The sequence below is a fragment of the Rattus rattus genome, chromosome 14 (genome assembly GCF_011064425.1).
Source record: "Rattus rattus isolate New Zealand chromosome 14, Rrattus_CSIRO_v1, whole genome shotgun sequence".
In the NCBI taxonomy this organism is placed as follows: domain Eukaryota; kingdom Metazoa; phylum Chordata; class Mammalia; order Rodentia; family Muridae; genus Rattus; species Rattus rattus.
Window position 1 is genome coordinate 72883227 of NC_046167.1, and position 22875 is coordinate 72906101.

Below are 22875 nucleotides of genomic sequence, written 5' to 3' on the forward strand. Positions count from 1 at the left end.
TTTGTGTCCAATGGGAGAGAAGGTGAGGGTCCATCCCTGGAAAGTCTGAGGCTGGTCTTAGTGAGAACTGCTGTGTCAGAAAGAAAGCACTAATAGAAAATGTACACGATGAGGATGGAGAGATGGTTCAGCAGTTAGAGCACCAACTGCTCTTCCAGAGGGACCTGGTTCAGTTCCCAGCACTCGCACAGCCGCTCACAACCATCTGTAACTCCCGTTGCAGGAGATCCAGGGCCTTCTGTTGATCTGTCAGCACCAGTCATGCACATGGTTCATAGAAGTAATTAATACATAAAAATAATTAAGTAATTAGAATTATTAAAAATTAAATAACAAATGTGTGTCTTCTATAACAAAGAAAATGAAATAATGTTAGTCATAGAGAGGTGCGGCGTAGATGTCTTTACAGGATTTTCTAGGCCCTTAGGACTGTATGGCTCTGCTTTACTGTAAAGCATCTTGCTTATGTAGCTCACCCTCAAATTCTCCAAGTTTCACGTGTGAGCTGGCAGAAGGCTTCAGAAGGATGGACTGCTGAGTGTAAGCCAGCAAAGGGCTGGCTTGCTCTCCGTGGCCTGTGTGTTGGGAGGACCTTCTAATAGGCTCTGTTCTACTGCTGGTGGTAGTGGTGGTGTTTTTTTGTTTTGTTTTGGTTTGGTTTGGTTTGGTTTGGTTTTTTGTTTTGAGGCAAAATCTCAACAGTAACTCTAGCTGACCTGAAACTCACTACGTAGATCAGGCTGGCCTGCCTGCCTCTGCCTTCTGAATTGAAGGTGTGCGCCTCCACACGCAGTGCTCTCTGTTGGTGTGCTCTGCTGAGGCCTTCTCCAGCTTTAGCAAGCCTCTCTCCATGTCTTCCCTCTCACTTGTCTCTGTTTTCTGCACCCAGGATTGTGTGTCAGCTTCAGAGGATGCTGTCCATCGCCGTAGAGGTAGACAGGACTCCAACCTGCAGCTCCAATAAAATAGCGGAGATGATGTTTGGGTTTGTGCTGGACATCCCCGAGAGGAGCCAGAGGTGAGCAGAGTTGACTCGCTTGTTTTGGCTTTGGCTTCTCCATTAAAAGAGAACTAAGCCGGGGCTGATGCAGGCTCTTCATTGCCGCCCTCAGGAGGCAGAGGCAGGCAGAGCTCTGTGAGTTTAAAACCAGCCTGCTCTACAGAGTGAGTTCCAGGACCACAAGGACAACACAAAGAAACCCCGTCTCAGGCTGGAGAGATGGCTCAGTGATGAAGAGCACTGTATGCCCTTCCAGAGGTCCTGAGTTCAAATCCCAGCACCCACACGGTGGCTCACAACCATCTGTAATGGGATCCGATGCCATCTTCAAGTGTGTGAGTGACAGGATGCTCATATACATTAAATAATAAAACTTGAAAAAGAAAAGAAAGGAACCCTGTCTCAAAGAATTAAGAGAATTAAAAAAAGTCATTTATTTTTAAATTACTTTTTATCTGTGCCTGCTAGAAACAGAATGTCAAGAGAAAAATGCCAATGCTAGACCAGCATCCAGTGCCCTGAGGAAAGGAAGCAAAGGGGGTGTGGAGTTGGAGATGGGAGGCAAAAGAAGCTTATTTTTGGCAATTTAGCTTTCTTTAACTCTGCTATTCTGGGGCCAAAGCTGCTGGCTTCGGCAATTTAACTCCTCTGATAGCAGCAGGGGATGATAAAAAAAAAAAAAGCTTAGTTACTTGGACTCGTTTCTCCCTCAAGTGCCCCTTGATAGCCAGGCAAGGGGATCAGAGTTCCTTACCACTTCGTGAGTCAGAGAGGAAAGCAACGAAGTCATGTGTACACACACACACCATACACACACACACACACACACACACACACACACACACTCTCACACACACACACACAGTGGCCCTGCCTAACCACCAGTTTCATCAATTTCACAAGTGCACATGCATATTTACATATGTACACATATAACTACATATGTATGCATGTAAATACATATAGACAGACAGACATGTAGACATTTGGTGGATGGAGCACAGCCCCAAAAGCCACACTTTATTTCTTCTCTCAGCCTTTTTATACCTCCCTAGACAAAAGTTCTTTATGAAATCACCTCATGGATAAGATGTTACACAAAGGGGAAGTTACAGAAGGATGGCCACAGTAAGTTTATAGCATGGTTCATTCTGTCAGCTCATTATAGGTTCACAGCAACACTTTCACCTGGCCTTGCTTTACCACAGTGCATATCCGTGGCATCATCCTTGGACCTGACCTAGAATGAATGTTTTCCTTGATCACAAATTTGTCCTGAGCTTGTTTCTCTTCTTAGTTTAATTTATGAAAGAAAGCTCATTGTATTTTTATAACACAGGCTTTATTTACTCTTCTATGAGGAGTGAGCACATTCTATTCTTGTTTCTAACTTTATATCTTTCTGGCAAACCAACTACAACTATCTCCTAAAGCTTTCCTCTTAAAATTATTTGAATCAAATTAGGAATTCTACAAAATCATTAATTCATCCAAACAGCATTAATTCATAAAAGTTCATCTTTATGTTGATTTGTAGGAAACTTGCCCAATAGAGTGGGCTGATGCAGGAATCATTAGGCAACTTAAGAGTGGCGGAAAAGCAGCGAGAATCAATCCTGAGATGAAGTCTCTGGGCTGTGCCTCTCCAGAGTGCACCCACTGCAGCCATGGAAGCAGTGGGCCATCTTCAGGAAATTTATTTGCTTGCCATAGCCTTTCCTAGATGACTTCTGTCAGAAAAAAAACACAAACTGTAATTAAAAAGGGAAAAAGAGGATAGGGGAACTACTTAGGTCTTTGTTGAGTTGAAAGGAGGAGGTTCCCAGGCAATTGATGTGTCTTCAGGCATAATTGCTTGGGAAGAAGCAGGACACCATCAGATCCAAACTCCCTACCATGTCAACTTGATTAACAAGTCATCCTTCAAGTTTAGACTTAGAGTAGACCAAAACAATGTAAATAAAAACTAAGATTCTCTCAGAAGTGGTAAATTGGCCACCCACCCAAATTATACTAGAAGATATATAAAGTGACCTTTACTTTTGCTCATTATTAACTCAGGTATAATTTGCAATTTTACATTTTCACAGTTACTTTACACAGGCCTCATGTAGTACTCATGAGAAGGTCTCATCATCCCCCAGGCGTGCGCTGGTGGAGTATAAACCCTTACAGGCTTGGCGTGACGGCTCTGGGTAACGCTGCTGCTGCTAAGCCTGACACTCTGAGCTCACTTACGGGGACCCACATGGTGGGGGGAAAGAACTGATGCCCACACTGCCCTGTGACTTCTACCCACATGCCTGGACATGAGCGGCCATACACACAGGCATTATTAATAATAAATATGTAAAAAAACGTCAAGATGGAAGACAGTTTCCTCATTGGTTAAAAATGAAATCTTGGGTTGGGGGTTTAGCTCAGTGGTAGGCGCTTGCCTATGGCGCAAGGCCCTGAGTTGGTCCCCAGCTCCGGAAAAAAAAAAAATGAAATCTTGCAAACTTACTAAGTTCAGCTATTCTTTTTTTTTTTTTTTTTTCTTCGAGCTGGGGACCCAACCCAGGGCCTTGCACTGCCTTGTGCTTGCTAGGCAAGCGCTCTACCACTGAGCTAAATCCCCAACCCCAAGTTCAGCTATTCTAACAAGACTTTTTGTCTTTTATTTTTTTTTTTTTGTAGTTTTCTTAGCCCTTTCTACATATGTAATCAAATTGTCTGCAAATGGAGTTTGACATCCTCCTTTTTTTTTTTTTTTTTTTTTTTTTTTTTTTTTTTTGAGCTGGGGACCCGAACCCAGGGCCTTGCAGTTGCTAGGCAAGCTCTACCACTGAGCTAAATCCCCAACCCCCGACATCCTCTTTTCTAACCTATATGATTCTTGTCTGTTTCTCTTGCCTTGCTACACCAGAACTTTCGAGTGGAATGTTAGAGAGACGGTGTGAGCAGATCTCCTCACCTGTTCATCCTAGGGGAACCATTCAGTTCTGAGCAGTGCATGTGAGGGGACCTGTAGATGTTAGTGGGGAGCGTGTCAGACGGGAAGAGGTCTACTTCTACATGACTGGTATTTTTCTAAAGGATAAATAAATACTGAGGACTTTAACAACTGTTGACACAGTTATAATTTTTTCTCCTTATTCTCTGGATATGGGGAATTATGTTAATTTCTTTTTCTCTATTGTTTGCTTTTTCCAAGACGGAGTCTATGTTACCTTGACTGTCCTGAAACTTACTCTGTAGACCAGGCTGGCCCCAAACTCAGAAATCTGCCAGCCTCTGCCTCCTGAGCAGGGATTAGGAAGTGCACACTACCATACCTGGCTCGCTACATTGTTTTATTTATCATGATTGCTTTTTAATTTCACCTTCACTTGTCAAAGGTTTTTGCTGAATATACTTCCTAGTTGCTAAGTACTAAATGTATTTTAAAGACGTTCCATTCTCCCCCAGTGTAGTATCTGTGACAAGAAGCATTAGAAATTTCAGGTTGGGCTGGAGAGATGGCTCAGTGGTTAGGAGCACCAACTGCTCTTCCAGAGGTCCTGAGTTCAAATCCCAGCAACCACATGGTGGCTCACAACCATCTGTAATGGGATCTGATTCTTTCTTCTGGGTGTCTGAAGACAGCTGCAATGTACTTCTATATAATAAATAAATAAATCTTTAAAAAAAAAAGAAAGAAATTTCAGGTCAAGGGTGCATCCCAGGGCCCTTGATCAGGGCTCATGATCCTCCTGCCTAGCACGAAAATTATGGGTAGGCACCAGGATACCTGGCTTTGTCTTTTTCAAATGTCAAAGATCGCTCCGTTATTCTGTAAGTTACTGATTTATTAACAAATCCATTTCCATCCACAAGCATTGTGGTTTTGTAGACTTCCATTACGTTAGAACACTCACGAAAGCTGTGCTATAGCTCTTTAAATGTGCTTCTGCTTAACTCCCTCTTCTCCACACAGGGAGATGTTCTTTACTACCATGGAAAGCCACCTTCTGCGATGCAAAGTCTTAGAAATCATATTCCTCCACAGCTGTGAGACACCCACCCGTCTCCCCTTGTCTCTGGCCCAGGCCCTCTATTTTCTGAACAACTCCACATCCCTGCTCAAGTGTCAGGTACTTCCTTCCTGCTTCCGGTCCTTTCTCCTGATCCTGCTGTCTGGGCCTCGTGTGAGAGGTTTGGAAACTGTACTCTAATGGGAACCATTGATTATCCGCTGCTTTTACTGTCTCTGCAGTCAGATAAAAGCCAGTGGCAGACGTGGGATGAGCTGGTTGAACATCTGCAGTTCCTGTTGTCCAGTTATCAACATGTGCTCAGAGGTAAGGAGCTCTCAGGCAGTGGCCATTATCGGAAAGGAGCGCTTCTCAGATAATTCTCAGTTGTTCATGTAGATAAAGCACCATTCTAGGCAGGTGTGGTGACACTTGCCTATAATCCCAGCACCCAGGAAGCCGAGGCAGGAGGATGAAGAGTTGAAGCTTATTTAATAATAGTGTGTCTTAAAAAATAATAATAATATGAGCTGGAAAGATGGCTGGCTGTCTTTTACTGCTGTGAGCAGACACCATGACCAAGGCAACTCTTCTAAGGACATTTAACTGGGGCTGGCTTACAGGTCAGAGGTTCAGTTCATTATCATCAAGGCAGGAATATAGCAGCATCCAGGCAGGCCTGGTGCAGGAGTAGCTGAGAGTTCTACATCTTCATCTGAAGGCTGCTAGCAGAATACTGGCTTCCAGGAATCTAGGGTGAGGGTCTTAAAGCCCAAACCCCCAGTGACATACCTACTCCAACAAGGTCCACACCTTCTTTTTTTTTTTTTTTTTTTTTTTTTTCTTTTTTTTTTTTTTGTTGGAGCTGGGGACCGAAACCAGGGCCTTGCGCTTCCTAGGTAAGTGCTCTACCACTGAGCTAAATCCCCAGCCTCAAGGCCACACCTTCTAAAAGTGCCACTCCCTGGGCTTAGCATATACAAACCAGCTCCGAAAAAAAGAAAAAAAAAAAAAAAAAAAAACACCTCCTGCTTGAATAGAGAACCCAGGTTCAAGGCCCAGCACCCACATGGTAACTCCAGTTCCAGGGGACCCAGTGCCCTCTTATGTCCTCAATGGGCACAGGATATAATGTGATTACGCAGAAATCAAGCTAAAGCACCCACACATAAAATAAGTACTTTTAAAATAATATCAAAATAAAACTTTTAAAGTGTTGTTCCTTGATTACGACTACAGGGAACATAGCTGGAGTCACTATGATATGAACTTTCCTACCTTGTCACAGCTACACTTGACCACTACAGTGGTCCTCCTGGGTATTAGATTGTATAGATAAGCTTAGCTCCTATCATGAGAGCCCTGGGGGCTGGAGAGATGGCTTAGTGACACTGACTTTGTTCCAGAGGTCCTGAGTTCAGTTCCCAGCAACCACATGGTGGCTCATAACCATCTGAAATGAATCTGTTGCCCTTTCTGGTGTGTCTGAAGACAGCTATAGTGTCAGTTGCTCATGGTTACATTATAATAGCTCTCAGTAGAGAACAGAACATATCTACAGCAAGTTGGACCCACATCCTGCAAAAGATGTGAGGGACCTGAAGTGCCTGGGGTTGCAGCTCAGGGGTAAAGCATTTGCTTTGAATCCTTCAGTCCCTGGGTTCAGTTCCAGTATTCCTGATGAGGGGGACCTTAAAGCTTATGAAAGTGCTCTTCAAAGTTGCTGGGAGAGTTAGACAGGCAGCCTGTAGGAGGCATGAGGTGCAGTGGACATGATTTGGACCAGGCCAAATCACTCACTGACTTGCTGCAGTGAGAACTGTCTTTTAGGTAGGAATCACTGAGGCAAAGCTGAAGAGCTGAATAATCCTCAGGGGACTGGGACTGCAGCTCTCCAAACCCCAGTAACACCCTGGGCTCAGCTGCTGCACAGCAGAGCCAACACTCAGGTGGTGACAGGAGAACTAGAGACTCAAGGTCACCCTGGGCTGCCTAGCAAGTTAAGACCAGCCTGGTATATTCGAGACCTGGTCACTAAAAATGTTCAAATGAAAATTACTAAGCACATAGGTTTTTACTGTTGTTTTGTTTTCCTTTTTTCAGATTGGACTTTGTTTTCTATTTCAAGATAGTCTGGAACTTACTAAGTAGCCCAGACTGACCGGAACTCAGACTCCCCTGCCTCGAGTTCCCGGGGCTGGGTTTACAGCATACATTACCCAGACTGACAAAAAATAGGAACCTTACTTGAGAAATGGGGCGTTTCCCCTGAACATGGTGGACTGAGGATACATAGCCTCACATGGTGTGAAGCCTCACAAGCCAGAGCTTATGGCCTTGCTCCAATCTCAAGGAAGTATCCCAAAGTCCAGACTGACAGCTGGGTTTCTATTGTTGATAAACTCCATGACCAATAGCAGCTTGGGGAGGAAAGGGTCTGCTGCTTATACTTCCTGAGCTAGCTTGCTCACTTGTCCCCCCTCTCTCTATCTCCCCCCCCCCACACACACACACACATCCCCCGGACATCCCCACCCCCTCCCCCGGACAGCTTCAGCTTGCTTTCTCACACCAGGCTACTCAGGGATGACATCACCCATCACCTCAGACTTACCTATAAACCAGTTAGAGAAGCATTTTCTCAACTGAGAGTCCCTCCTCCCAAATGACTCTAGCTTATGTCAAGTTGACATTAAACTTGCCAGCCCATTTGTAAATGAGTGAGCTGTACTTTTTAAAAAATACTGTTCCTGATTAAAGAGAAGCTAAAGCCAAATGTGACTCTTCTAAGTCAGAAAAGGCTGGTGTAGGGGAGTTGATGATAATTGATAAAACATTTGCCTAACACACGCAAAGCCATGGGTCCCAGTTCCAAGAGGACAAAACTGAAGGGCAGTTGAATCTGAAGAGTGTGTGATACCGTGTTGATATTCTTTATTTATTCAGTAATCATACCAGGTTACAATAGTAGATGTCCTCGGTCTTAGGAAACCCATATTGCAATATTAGACATGGTATCTATAGGTTATCCTCACGTGGTAACAAGGAAGTTTTACTCACCCATGAGGTCATTTGGAGGCTGACTTTAGCTCAGTGATGATACATAGCAGGTAAGAGACCTCAGAGACCTGTGCAGGCCTGGAACCAGGACCACTGGGCAGGACTTACATTAGCGCTGAATTAAAGTCTCTCCTCCTACTCGTGTGTGTGTGTGTGTGTGTAGGTGTGTGTAGCTCAGGCTGCCTCTACACTCATGGCTATGCTCCTGCTTTGGCCTTTTAAATCCTAGGTTACAGGGTGAGCTTCAAGGTTCACTTCTCTACAATGCTGGTGATATGTAACTTAGAAGAATGAAGGAAGGAGTAAAATTCCATCACTTCAGTTTCCTTCTGCCTGGCTGGGGCAAACTGTGGGGTCTTCTCAGTTTGAAACTTTTACAACTAAAACCCCAGAGGTTGGAGTTGCAGTGTTAGAAAGTGAAGCCACACCCCCAAGTGCTCAACAAGCACTTTCCCACTAACTGCCCAGTCCTTATAACTCAGTGTCAAAGGAGCCTTTGTCAGGCCACAGTACACAGTTGTATAGCATTTGTGATTGCTCAGCAGGTAAGACTGCTTACTCCTCTTCCGGAGAACTGCGGGTCAGTTCCGAGAACCTACGTTAAGTTCACAACTGCCTATTCCAGTTGAATGATGTCCCTTCAGCCTTTGTGGGCACTGCACATATGGCACACACAGAGACACGCATACATTTTAAAAATAAATCTATCTTTAAGTTTTTTTGTTTTGTTTTCCTCTTATTGAGGCAGGGTCTATTTAGTTCTGGCTGTCCTAGAACTCTTGACGTACACAAGGCTGGGCTTAAATTCAGAGATATGTCTGCCTGTCTCGCAAGTGCTGAAATTAAAGGCCCAGCAAAGTCAGTGAGGCAAGAACAGAGACCTTCTGGAATTGGGGCTCCCACAGTAATGCACATGACCTTTTTGTCTTGTCTCCTAGTAGCCAGCACCAGGCCTTACCATTAAATTGGACTTTAGCTTTTAAATTCCAAGGAATAAAAACCCAGATGTTTGATTCCTTCCCCCTTGCAGAGCACTTACGGAGTTCAGTAATTGATCGGAAAGACTTAATCATCAAACGAATTAAGCCCAAGCCCCAGCAAGGAGATGACATCACAGTGGTGGATGTGGAGAAGCAGATTGAGGCCTTCCGTAGCCGCCTGGTCCACATATTGGGAGAACCTTTAGTCCCCCAGCTCCAAGACAAAGTGCATTTGTTGAAGCTGCTGCTCTTCTACGCCGCGGACTTGAACCCCGACACAGAGCCTGCCTCAGAGCGCTGAGGCAGCCAGACTTCTAAGCACTGAGCACCAAGAATACCTCCTGACTGTCGCCAGCTACTTAGAAGCCCTGAAGTATGAACGGTAGTTAGGAATATCACAGGACCAAACCTATCTTATTTATCTGTAGGTTGTAATAACTTTATAACTCTTCAGTATATATCTTTTTTATAATCTTTATCCTAGCCTATTCAAATTTGGCTTAAATATACAAGGTGTATATATTTTTTATTAAATTATTTATCTATGCTTTTAAAACAGGCAGTGATATGCACTATATGTCCAACATTTCCACGCAAGATGGGAAAGAACCCTTCTGCTGAGCGATCTATCAGTGTTACAATGTCAAGGTACTGACGGCCTGTTTCTGGAAAGACATTAGCTTTTCCAGAACAGACCACATTCTATACTAGACTTTTTACATTGCCCATGAATGTGACTCTGTGGCCAGTTTATTAAATCTAATATAACAAAGCAGGCAAAGATACAAAAGGATAAAGTCTCTTAAACATCTGATGTCAATATGACAATAAAAAGTTTACAATGCTCGGGCTCCACTACGGGGCAGGCAGATGGACAAGAAAGACCTGGGCTTGAGAAAGTAGTAAAGATTTTTATTTGTCAATACAAGATAACACAAATAAATTAATTTTTACAACAATCTTAGACTCCAGGGTTTCTCTATGAGGTTAGCTCATTATGTAAACAGACTACTATCTAAAATGATCGAGCAATTATGTGAGTGTTCAAAACCAACGGACCATATCCTTCCCCTATCCTCGGTAATGTGTGTTACTGAACAGATGAGGTTAACTTGGTGGAAAATGGTCTCAGTGTTATCAGACTACAGTGGCACCAAGTTGATGTGAACCTGTACCTGTCATCTTCTTCTCTAACAGAGCTGAAGTGGTTGTCACACCTGCAATCCCAGCACTGGGAGGCAGAGACAGGTACATCTTCTGACTGAGTTTCAGGCTAGCCACGGCTACAAAGTGAGACATCTCAAACAAAACACACACAATTAAAACAGCATAATATCCAGGAACTAGGGGTGACACGCAGTGGTAGAGCACTTGCCTAGCATGAGCCCTGTCTGGGTTAATCTTCAGTGATGGAATTGGAGTGGGAACCATTGCCAGTATGAAACCAGCATACTGAATTAGAGGTTAAAGTGCGAAAGAGAAGAGGCTGCACTCAAAGCAGGCAGACCTGTGGATCTCTGTAAGTTCAAGGCCAGCCTGGTCTTAAGAGCTATTTCCAGGACAGCCAGGGCTACACATAGAAACCCTGGGGGTGAAAAAAGGAGGGGAGGACCTGTGGTTCAGCTTAGAGAGCCAGGGCCCTGCCAAGTGTAGCCGTGAGCTGTGCCCAGCTCTCAGAGAAGTCCAGGCTAACGCATGTCAGGAGGCCTCCAGTGTGCAAACTGGTTGGTGGGCACCTCTACCAAGATTTGTCAGTGCTCAAAGTGATCATGGGAAAAGAATCAAGCGGCCTTAGTATTGGAAGCACTACAGCACAATTTACCTAGAAAAGCAAGGATCAGAGTCCCTTCTCCAGGATAAATGATTTAAAAGATAGTGAGGTCCTTGACTCTACACCACTGACATTTTCCATCAACCTGAAGGCAGTGCAAAACGATTTCTCTCACACAAGGACAACTGCACACTCACTCAGGCCAGCCACATCACTCCTATGTCAGACCCAGGGAGGTTACAGACCCTGGACAGAAAGCATTCTAGAAGCCAGTGGGTGTGAGCACATTCAGGTCACGGGGTTTGAGATTATGGGTGCGAGGTGGTTGTTTCTTTCCTTCTACCACTGGGACATCCATCTTTGGCGGCTTGAAGACTGCTGGATCTTCACCTACTCGTGTGGCCTGGGCACGCATCACTTCCATAGGAGAGGGTTTGGGGGCACCTTTGTAAGCCTGAATGGCAAAACCTGCCAAGGAAAACCACAGATTATATGGCTCCAGTCCACACAGTAGCTGGGTGCCTCAATACTCTTTCTGAAGCTACCTTACCAGAATCAGATTTCTGCAGGGGTCGTGGTCCAAAGAGGCTCCATTTGTCTGCTGAGTTCCTGTCATTTCCACCCCCAGGATCCATGCTGTGAGGATTTGGGGCAGGTAAGGCTGTGGAGGAGCCAGATGGGAACCAGCCCCTGGAAGAGAGAAGTCAATACTGCTGTATGCCACCTTCCATGTTACTACGAGTGTCTCACACCAAAGCAACAAGAACCCACAGGCAAGAGTCCAGCCACCATTCTAGCACTGGCCTCCCCAGACACCAGCTCACCGGGTCCCAGGAGACTCACCTGGACTTCTGCTTAGGGGACGAGTGAGGGGTGCTGCTTGGGGTGGACTGGGCTGATGCAGGGTGCTTCTCCTCTCTTGTGGTCTCTCCACTCTGCAGCTTTAGTTTCTGTCCCAATGGGTGAGAAGAGACTTTTTAAAGGGAGGTCAGACACACAGTAGACCATCTGGGCATCAGCCCCAATGCACATCCTAACTTGAAGCGGCAGCGACTTCTGTTCCTTCCACTCCACACGGATTCTAAGGAACTGTACTCTACAGCATCTCAGACTTTCCTGTGCTACAAGCCAAACACCAGAACTTAGGTTTCCAACAAAGCCAAATAAATCGTCTATGGAAAGAGCCATCAAAGCTGCAGACCCCTCAAGCCTGGCCTTCAATTCTGCTCCTTTTAGTACAAACTCTGCTCTTCTCAGACTTTCAAAGCCAAGACTCAGGCTTATTGTCCTCGTTAGTGAAATGCTTCTTCTGAGAAACCTACTTCATTCTCTCTCCTTTCTCCCATCACCAACAACCTCCACAGCGTTATCAAAACACTGCTGACAGACTGGCGGCCTGGCAGCCAGCTCCCCAGGTCTAAGCTGAAGCTCCCCACTGTGAGGGACACGCCTCTGCTGGACTTAAGCTGACTTTCAACACATCTATTTGTGTAGGTTGACAATCTGTTAACAAAATGAATGGCAAAAACAGAGTACCCGCCTTCAGAAGCATCTGTATCATCGCAGCAAGATTTCTCAAAGGAGTGGTTTTTAAACTTAACCTGTAGATTCATCTGGAATACTCACTGCATGATGCAGACCATCCCTGGTGTCCTGTATCTTCCCCCACCCTCACATACACACACTGTACACCACACTGTCCATCATCACCGGTGTTTTTGATGTTCTTCTATGCCCAAAGGAACTTGCAATGGCTACTTGGATTTTATTTTCTTTCTTGTGTTAAAGATTTATTTTTATTTTTTATGTGCATGAGTGATTGCTTGTATTGTGTGTGTGTGTGTGTGTGTGTGTGTGTGTGTGTTTGCATGTATATACGTATATACATATATGTACAGTGAGGGGAAGGTGTGCATATGAAGATCAACCTGCTGTCACTACTCAAAAGCCACCCACCTTACTGTTAGCTTTCTGTTTTGTTTTGTTTTGTTTGAGATAGGGTCTCACTGTGCAAGGTCTGGCTGTCCTGAAACTTACTATATAAACTAGGCTGGCCTCAAACACACAGAGACCTGCCTGCCTCTGCCTCCAAGTACTGGAAGTAAAGGTGTACATCCCCATGGCTGAGGCCACCACGGTTTTTTATTTTAGGGGTTGTTTTGTATTATTTTTGGTTTGCTGAGATCATCTCTCCCCAGGGTCTGGGGCTGATCAGACCAGGCTGGTTGGCCAGCAAGCTCAGGAATCTACCTGTCTTTGCCTCCCTTGCACTGAGGTGGCCAACACCACCATATCTGGCTTCATACATGGTTTCTAGGAAGTGGTCCTGATGCTTCTGTACCTTACTGACTGACTTATCTTTATTTACACAGCAGAATGTACTATCTACCCCAAAGATCCATGTCAGGATTATATGGCTGTGTAAGTCACAGAGCACCATTTAGTGTAAAGTGGCCTCTCTAAAAGAATTATGTAAGCCCAATGGGGTGGGTCAGTGGGGAAAGGCACTTGGTGCTAGGCCGGCAATCTACAGGGAGGGAAGAGAGAATTAACTTCTACACACACGAACACACACACAAACACACACACTAAGTAATTGTAAAAAAAAATTTAAAGAAAAGTCATTAAAACTTTATCACAGACAGGAGTGGTGACTTTATCAGTAACGCTAGCACCTGAGGCTAAGGAAGAACCACGACTTTGAGGCCAGCTTTAACTACACTGAAAGATACATCTCAAAAACTTGAGGTTGGGTTACGGCTCAGCAGTTGAGAGCACTAGCTGTTCTTCCAGAGGACCTCAGTTCAGTTCCCAGTGCCCACACAGCAGCTCACAATCATCTACATCTGCTTCCAGGGGTCAGATGCCCTCTTCTAGCCTCTGCAGGTACCAGGTATAAAGTAGTGCATAGAGATACATGGAGACAAAACACCATGCATAGAAAATAAATCCATACGACAAAAAACAATGGGTGAGAGGCTGGAGATGTAGCTCAGCTGTAGAACACTGCTCTAGTTCAATTATGTTAGCATAAAGGAAAAATTTTAACCGTCATTAAATAAACTCTCACCAAAATAATGTGACCCTACCCCAAGACAGGTTCCCTCAATGTAGTCCTGGCTGGCCTGGAACTCACTAAGCTGACCAGGCTGACCTTGAACCCACAGAGATCCACACCTGCCTCTGCCTCCCAAAAGCTGGGATTAAAGATGAGCGCTATCACACCCAGCTCCTGAATTAGGATTTTTAAAAAATTAAGTATTCACTGGGCATGGTGGTGCACACCTGTAATCCCTGCACTTGAGAGGCAGAGGCAGGAGGATTCTAGTTCAAGGGTAGCCTGGATTTTGGTTTGGTTGTTTTTTTGAAACAGGTTCTCAATATGTAGCCCTGGCTAGCCTGGAACCCCTCATGCTCACACGCACACTGTGACTAAAGGAGTATGCCACCATGCCAGCCTGAGCTCATATACAAGACCCTCTCTCTAAATAAACAAGCAGACAATCATGGTATTCAGCTGAGCTATGAACTCTTGGAGCCCTGGGGTTCCCTCTCCCTCCCTCACAGCCAACCTCTCTGGCATGCATAGAAGACAGTCCACAGTTCACAGGGCTCTCTCATACACATCATATTTATGACATGCCCTCACTTTGCAGACCAGCGAGCTAAGGCGTCCAAGCCTTCAGTCAGGAGAGCCACCTTAGCAGGGCAGTCCTGGTCTGTCTGCCCCTTCTCTTCTCGTCAGACAGGTAAGCTGAAAACTTGTAAACCACAATCGCAGACCGAGCCATGATGACCCTGCTTGCTTACATGGAGTGCTTCTGCCACGCGAAGGTACTTGGTCTCCTCAGTGGTGAGGCCCTTATGGGGTGTGTAGCCAGCATCTCTCAGTCCTGCCTGTTGTTCAAAACGCTGGATGCTCTCCTGGGTCTGTTCTGAAAAGAAAGGACAGTCATGCTCAACCAGTAGCAAACCAGCCAGGACAGTACAAGTGTCTTGTTCTCCCCAGAAGCAAGAGGCCATACTGAGCACTAGAGAGTCAGGGGTAGCCCTGACACAAAGGCTCCCTCAGAAGCTTCCCTCACAGCACACCAAAAAAAGCAAACTGTCCTGAAGGGATGCTGGATGCCTTCCTCCTCTCACTCGGATTCTGACGCTTCACTTTCAGCAACAGCAAGCACAAGGCACCTGAGTATGGATATAGTAAGGATTCCCAAAGCATTCCACCCCTGAGAGAATTGCCATCCACACAGAAACGTTGCCAAGGGGAAGCATTCTTGCCAGGTGCACCAAGGAACCAGCCAGAGCCGCAGCGTGATAGCCTGCCTTGAGCTAGCCCAGGCTACAGACTCCATTTCTGGAGTGTGATCTGCCTGTTCCTGTTCCTGGCCCAGCTAACCATGGCCTTTCAGCTTGGCTTATTACGTCACAAGTCACCCCCACTGTGGAAGGAACAAGAGACAATTTTTCTTAAGCTGCAACACTACACACCACACACGAGCATGGCAGCTGTGGACTGTCCCCACACCAGGCAGGCTTGGGGTTTAGGCATTCCACTTCCCTTTTCATGTGTAACACATGCATGCCCAGTGCCCTTGGAAGCCAGAACAGTCAGTTACAGAAAACCAAAGTGGGTCTGGACTTTGACTGAGGAAACTTTCCAGAACTGACCAAGACAAACTGATGCCCTCCTGGAGAAAAGTAAAGAGCTCTGACAGAAGCACCAACCAAGGAGAAGCTCTGTGCACCTCAGTGCTGGTGTGGGTACACTGCCGACATGCAGAGCCATGGACTGAATAATTAACTCCCCACACCCACCAGAGTGGAGAAGGAAGCAGCTTAGGTAACTTGTGACAGACAGAGTCTAAAATGAAGAGCTGGAGAGAGCGCCCAGTGGTTAAAAGCACTTGCTCCTCTTCCAGGGCCCCAGCTCAGACCCTGTTGCCGACACCGGATGGCTCACAACTGTAACTCTAGCTCAAGGAGATCTGGCTGATGACTTCTGGCCTGCTCAGGCCCACACACACACACACACACACGCTTCCCCACCCAAACACTCTCAAGCAGATACACAGAAATGCAAGTTTTTTAAATAATAAACTTAAAAAGAAAAAAAAAATGGGGCTGGAGAGATAGCTCAGGGGTTAAGAGCACTGCTGCTCTTCCAGAGGTCCTGAGTGTGATTCCCAGCAACCACATGGTGACTCACAGTGATCTGTAATAAGATCTGATGCCCTCTTCTGGTGTGTCTGAAGACAGCTACAGTGTACTTATATAAATAAAATAAATCTTGAAAAAAAAATGGCTGTCTCATATCAAGCCTCATTCGAACTATCAATGACACATTCTAAAGAAATGGGGAACACAATGCCTGGCCTTCCTGGTGAACCAACATGTGCAAGGCCTTGGTCAGCACTATCAAAAATCCATTTGTAAAAATATGTATAAGTTATTTATAAACGCTACCTAAAAAAAATTTTAAAGTAGCTGGGTCAGTGGTGCAAGACTATAATTCCACCACTTAAGAACACTAAGGTAGAGCTGGAGAGATGGCTCAGTGGTTAAGAGCACTAGCTGCTCTTCCAGAGGTCCTGAGTTCAATTCTCAGCAACCACATGGTGGCTTATGACCCATCTATAAAGGGATCTGATGCTGTCTTCTGGCATGTAGATGTATACATGAAGACAGAGCATTCCTACATTAATAATAATAATAATAATAATAATAATAATAATAATAATAATAATACAACCCACTAAGACAGGAAGACTATTTTGAGTTTGAAGTCAAAGGGGTCCACAGCGGGGTTGGGGATTTAGCTCAGTGGTAGAGCGCTTGCCTAGGAAGCGCAAGGCCCTGGGTTCGGGTCCCCAGCTCCAAAAAAAAAAAAAGAACCAAAAAAAAAAAAAAAAAAAGGGGTCCACAGCAAGACCGTCTCAAAATAAAACCAAACAAATAAACATATAATAGTGGAAGGCCAGAGGGTCAACCTCCGATGTGCCACTCTCTGCAACACAGCTAGAGCAGTCGAGCCAAGCCCCTGCTAATGAACTATTCAACCTTACCACCAACCTACCAGCTAGATCCCTACTTTAGAAAAGTGGGGTACAATGTCTACTACTAAGTAACTTGTCCAAGACTACACTGGTCAACACAGGAAAATGTCAAAGAGTGTACCTAAGCCAACGAGATACTTAATAGTCAACACATCTCCCCTCTTGATGAGCTGGAGCTGAGGGGCTCAGCAGCCCCTCATATGTGAGGCCCCACGGAGGCAGACCTGCCTGAGAATCAGCAGCAGCTGACGCCCAACTTCTTCCTCACTGGCTTTACTCTGCTGAAGGGCGCTTACTTGTGATCAGGGAATTCATGATGATGTGGGTAGCTTTAGCCTTCACCACAGGGGCCTTGTCTGAGCTGTCAGTGGCTGTTGACGGAGTCACAGCAAGGGAAGAGACACTGGCCGCTCCTTCCTCTGTCTGTTCAAGAGAGGTAAGGAAGCATGTGAGCAGGGCAGGGGAGCCACACAGCTAAACTCGCTTCTTTGGAGAGAGTCACAAGAATACGTCAAGAAATATTTGAGGGGGACAGTGGTCACAAAACACCTCTTAGAGGTTTTTGTTTTGTTTTGTTTTTGTTTTTTCGGAGCTGGGGACTGAACCCAGGGCCTTGTGCTTGCTAGGCAAGCGCTCTACCACTGAGCTAAATCCCCAACCCCCTCTTAGAGGTTTTTGAACTCCACGCCTTACCTTCACCTTAATACTGCCATACAATACAGGCTGAGAATCACTAAACTCCCAAATGCCCTGAAGTCTGAGACTTTTGCATACTGCCATGACACAAGAGACAGTAAAACATCCCAGTGTAAAACTTCATTTAGTGCATAAAAATCTGACTACAGAAAAGTAATCAGGCTGTGAGGAGAGGGTATGCACACAACATAATTTCATTTCATATTTAGACTTGGGTCCTTTCCCCCACTACCTCACCGTGTCTATGCAAATATTCTATGACTATAAAGAGGCAAGCAGGAGTCACCAGAGCTCTGGAGTTTGGCTTTTTAGTAAGGGAAGTGAACTCCAGAAGCATCTCCTGTAGACAACACTACTGTTCAAGTTTTGGATTTGAAAAAGGTACAGAAGATGAACAAAGGGAACGACTGCTGCCTGACTTTGTAGGGACTGAGAACCACTGAAGCTCTGGAGGAGGAGGAGAAAAAAGGAGATGAGTTTCCCAGAAGCCATCGGCAGGGTAAGGTACCTTGTCAAGATGCTGATACTTGCGCTCTGGAATCACTGGCTTCCAGGGGATGCTGCCCATGTCTGATGGAGGAGGAGTCATGGGTGCAGGGTCCTCTAGGGCATCATCATAGCTGAATGCCCGGCGGCACATCCCGATGGGCAGGGACATCTTGCTTAGAGGCCCACTGGGAGCAAGAGCTAGGAACAGAGACACCTGTCAATATGGGCTATCAACTGGCCATACTAGTGGCTTTAAGTTAATCCATAAATAAGAAAGCTGTGGGGGCTAGAGAGATGGCTCAGAGGCTAAGAGCACTGACTGACTGAGGTCCTGAGTTCAATTCCCAGCAACCACATGGTGGCTCACAACCATCTGTAAAGGGATCCGATGCCCTCTTTTGGTGTGTCTGAAGACAGCTACAGTGTACTCACATACATAAATAAGAAAGGAAGGAAGGAAGGAAGGCAGGCAGGCAGGCAAGCAAGCTGTGACGCTTAGGGGACAAGTGATCCACTCAAGGGAGTAGTAAGAGCACTGGTGACATGCTCATTGCCTTCTTCATCCACAACAATCAACTGTATTGGCTCAGCAACACGATCGATCCTGTTAGACAGGGTCCTGCTATGTAGTCCTGGCTAGCACTCACTACACAGCTTGCACAGCTGGCCTCAAGTTCTGCCAGTCTTCCTGCCTCAGCTCTACCCAGGCTAGGACTACAGGCACAAACCACCACACCTGGTCTCAATCGATTCTTAGAGAATAAAGAACCTTAACCTTAAGTTAAATTTATGCGAAGTCCCAATTTCCAGTCAAAAATCAAACCTATCTCATTTCATAACTTGCATGCTAAACTCTCAGTCATACAACACTGAGGACAGAAAGTGGCTGAAGGTGGCTGAAGGTATCGTTCTGTGTTTTCTTCCCTCACTCTGTAGCTTGACACTGTCTCATTTGAGGAGAAAACTAAAGCCTAGTGGTGAAAGGATTTGCCTCAGCTCATAGAGAAAATGGCTAGCTGAGGTTTGATCAGGTTAATGACGAGCCCTGTGCCTTCTGTGTTCTCTGTCCAAAGCGACCTATAAGAACCAGTTCAGTCTGGGTCTGGCACCACCTCTAGTTTCCAGCGTTCTGATGATCACAGACATTACTCACAGCCACTCTCACCAACACTGCCAGCTTCAGCCTGCCATCCTTCTGCAAGAACTGCCTGCTGGAATGTCCAGCTGTGACAAAGGCGCCATGTTCCACGCACACTCTCAGCTGTGCCAGAGCAGAGAGCAGGGTTCATTTGCCTGGTTACTGATCCAGATCCTGCCCTCAAGGTGACACTGTCCTGTTACATAATCGTACTCCTCAAGGTATCAACCTGCCTGGAAGGCAAGTCCCCACCCTCCAAAGCTTCACTAACAGCGAGGGGCCCAGAGGGGCCATGTGACCATCACCAATATTAACAACTAACGAGCCCAACAAGTTACTGGTTGCCACAGGCCAGGGAGAGGGCAATGAGATGTGTCTCCTAATGGGTACAAAGTATTTCTGGGGGCATGAAAATGCTTTATAAGTAGATTAATTTGATGGACCCATAACCTGATGAACACACCCACCATGAAATCATCCACTTTCGGTGAATTTACACTATGTGCATTGTTATCTCAAGAAAAAACAAATAAATGCGGGGTTGGGAATTTAGCTCAGTGGTACAGCATTTGCCTAGCAAGTGCAAGGCCCTGGGTTCGGTCCCCAGCTCCGAAAAAAAGAAAAGAAAAAAAAAAAAAAGAAAAGAAAAAACAAATGCAAACAAAATTACCAGGCACCAGAGCCCTCCTCGTATCTAATCCTCACTAAGTAAACTCTTTTCCCATTTCCCAGCTCAGACACCTGTGGTACAGAACATGCAATACCACACGGCTAGCAAATGTGCAGTGGACACCAAAGCCTGGGCTCACACCTTGTGCCTCCTGTTCCATGCTTCCATGCTGCAAAGCCTTAACCTCATAAGCACAACACCGCGGCTCTGCATGGCAACAATGACTTTGTGAGAACCCAGTGTGAATGGGAGACACACATGATGGGAGACAAATGGTATTGGGGCACATGAAGGAAGGAAGCTTCCATTAACCCACCTAACTGGGGAGCAATTTCAAACCATGTTTAAGACCTTGTCCAATGGCTTCATAAAAACAATAGTAATAAAGTCAGCTAATATACTAGGAAATGTGTTTCTACAAAGAGATCAGAAACATTTTTGAGCCAGGTGTGGTGTACATGCATTTAATCCCAGCACTCAGGAGGCAGAGGCAGAGGCAGAGGCAGAGGCAGGAGGATCTGAGTTCCAGGACAGTGAAGTCTACAAAGTAAGACTCTGTCTCAAACAAAAAAAACACGCACACTTTTTTGAGCAGGAAATGCAGATTTAGCAGTAACTTTTAACTTTATTTGCAATTTTTTAAAGCCGGGTGTGGTGGCTCACGTCCTTAAAGGCAGCATTTGGGAGGTAGAGGCAGGAAGATCTCTGTGAATTAAAAACCAGCCTGATCTACATACAGAGTTTCAGGACAGCCAGAAGCACACAGAGAAACTCTGTCTCAGGAAAAACAAACGAAAAGTGCTGACTCTTCACAATAGACCTGCCATGCATTCTTCTGAGAGTCCAGGAGTCAGACTGACCTTTCTGGTAACAAAGAGGAATCAAGGATCTCAGCAACTTAGAGGTTACTGCACAGTACAGGCCAAAAACACACTAAATGTCAGTGCAAACATGTCTACAACTGAGATTTAACTGTGATTTGTACGCTCTGTTCAGACCTCCATCCTATCCTTACAACCCTCAAAATGGGGAAATGTAACCCCACTGACAGACCCTACAAACACAGTTAATTCTTCTCCTTGCTCAGACACTCAGGGGAAGAGGTCCTAAGTTAAGGTCTGGGTTTATGCCACAGCTGAGAGGGTGATGACAATACTAGAAGACAATCGCCAAGAGACCAGTACTACATGATTCAGAGACTTAACAACAGACTTAACAATAAGAACTGAAGTTTACCGGGCGGCACTTCCGGTTGTCTTGAAGCCATTGAAAGACTGGGATCCAGGTGGGTTTTTTTTTTCTATACAGAATTCGGAGCTGAGTACCTGCCACCTGATAAAAATAACAAAGGGCATTTTCTTACGCGGAACAGCAGAGGGTCACTCCAGTGCTGTTGTTTTGACATGGCATTGAAACAGACACACATTAGAAAAACGACAAACACACCCCCAAAAGGATAAAGTCCACTGGTTCGCCAGTATCCACTGTCTGGCTCACCTTTAACAAGTGACAAGACAAAGACAAACCTCGGTGAAGGCAGACACCTTACCACAGTGAAAGGACGCAGGACTATGCTGACAGACAGATGTTAATGAGGTGCATTGCCCAGCTTCTGCAAATTAGCAAAGCTTCTGAGGAAGGGTCCATCCAGAGTTTCTAGTAACAATAAACAGCCAAGGTTGGTACAGCGCGCCCCCTAAGTCCACCAAACGATGCCCTGAACCCACTAGAGCTTCACGAGCCGTATTACATAGCAGCATTGCCCCTTGACAGCCGTGAGCTATGCCTACATAGAAGACCACCTCAGTATTACTGACGCCGACTAAAAGTCATCGCATCTTAACACGACCCCTGCCTTTAAAGCCCTTGCGCTGTGCTGCACAGCAGGCACTAATAAGTCCGAATGTTTGCTCGAGTTCACAGGGGTTACTTACTGCGGCCCAGAGGACACCTGCAAGCCAGACACACGCCCTCCCCGTCTTCCTCAGGGACCCCAAGCCCACGACAAAGCCTCTGATATAAAACCCGTCCGGACCTTCCCATGATCCCACCCCCCAAGGTTAAGCCGGCAGGTTCGCGGCGAGTGGGTGCTCCGAGGCTCACTGGGGGATCTTTCTGGGGTCCCTGGAGCCCCGCTACGGTGAAACGAGGCCCCCACTCGGCCCCCAGGCCGCAGCGCCCTGGAACTCAGGCTGCCCTCCCAGCACCTCCAGGCCGCGGTCGGTTACCTGCTCACCCGCCGCCTGCGGCCCGAACTTCCGCACTAAAGAGGCTCCGAGGCCCCAGATGGCTCGAGAGGTTGTTGGACTGAGCAGAGCCGAGCCATCGTGAGAGCTCGACCGACGTTCCCCGACGGAGGACTGTCGCCGGCAGGCAGCCGGACTGCAAACCAGCCCGAGACCGCCGCAAGTCGCGCGAGATTTGACTAAGAGGTCCGCGGGGCGTGCTGGGAGTTGTAGTCCGAGATCTGAGCGCGTCACTCTACCCACTACCACTGAACACCTTCAAGCAGCCCTGTAGGTTGAACTCTAAAGTGGAATCCCACGGGGTTCCCAGGAAGGGAGTCACCCGTTACCAGTGCTTCCTCTGCGTCTGTAATCGTGGTACTTGGAGGCTGAGATCGGAGCGTTGTGTGACTCAAGGAGAACGGTGGGGGCTGGGGGCGAGAGGAGAGGGGAAAAGAATGAAGATTGATGGTTGGAGATGGTTCAGCAGTTAAAACAGCAACTACTGCACTTGTTTGACCTGGGTTTGGTCCCAGCACCCACGTTTGGTGTCTCACAACCTCTTGTAACTACCGCTCCCTCTCCTGGCTTCCAAGGACAATGCACTCGCTCGCACATTCCCACATACTTAAAACAGACAAAATCAAACTTTTAGAAAATGAAGATGGAAAGCCGGGCAAGGTGGTGCCATCTTTAATCCCAACAACTCCGGAGGCAGAGGAAGGCGAATCTCTATGAGTTCAAGGCCAGCCTGCTCTACAAAGAAAGTCCCAAAACAGCCCGGGCTACACAATC

At 46.2% G+C, this 22875-nt stretch overlaps 2 protein-coding genes across 6 annotated transcripts in view; one reads left to right on the forward strand and one right to left on the reverse strand.

Annotated features, from left to right (window-relative positions):
* Simc1 (SUMO interacting motifs containing 1) overlaps nt 1–9994 on the forward strand; it is a 46316-nt gene extending 36322 nt beyond the window's left edge. Inside the window, exons 8-11 of the mRNA XM_032919577.1 lie at nt 890–1018; nt 4959–5115; nt 5238–5322; nt 9086–9994. Coding sequence (XP_032775468.1) covers nt 890–1018; nt 4959–5115; nt 5238–5322; nt 9086–9336 — 622 coding nt within the window. The 3' untranslated portion in view covers nt 9337–9994. The remainder of the gene's footprint in view (nt 1–889; nt 1019–4958; nt 5116–5237; nt 5323–9085) is intronic.
* Nucleotides 9927–22262, reverse strand: Kiaa1191 (KIAA1191 ortholog). Of its 5 annotated transcripts, XM_032919571.1 has the most exons (9): nt 22084–22262; nt 21405–21511; nt 21092–21187; nt 18067–18245; nt 17159–17285; nt 14617–14741; nt 11650–11756; nt 11357–11496; nt 9927–11274 (listed from the first exon to the last, which is right to left on the reverse strand). In XM_032919571.1, the coding sequence occupies exons 3-9, from the start codon at nt 21120–21122 to the stop codon at nt 11069–11071; spliced, it is 915 nt and encodes a 304-aa protein (XP_032775462.1). In that variant the 5' UTR covers nt 21123–21187; nt 21405–21511; nt 22084–22262; the 3' UTR covers nt 9927–11068. The 5 variants fall into 5 exon arrangements, with proteins under 5 accessions (XP_032775462.1, XP_032775464.1, XP_032775463.1 ...); XM_032919573.1 differs by lacking the exon at nt 21092–21187 and having other exon boundaries at nt 22084–22195; XM_032919572.1 differs by lacking the exons at nt 21405–21511; nt 22084–22262 and adding an exon at nt 21356–21373 and having other exon boundaries at nt 21092–21189.
* Between the last annotated feature and the right edge of the window lie 613 nt (nt 22263–22875).

Bases quoted from the DNA above. Each gene is read 5' to 3' on its own strand.
- Kiaa1191 (XM_032919571.1), bottom strand. From the start codon at position 21,122: ATGGCTTCAAGACAACCGGAAGTGCCGCCCG. The intron at 11,497-11,649 runs GTGAGTCTCCTG...TCTCTCTTCCAG, and splicing joins TCCCCTAAGCAGAAGTCCAG to GGGCTGGTTCCCATCTGGCT. The intron at 11,275-11,356 runs GTAAGGTAGCTT...TTTCCTTGGCAG, and splicing joins CCTGCAGAAATCTGATTCTG to GTTTTGCCATTCAGGCTTAC.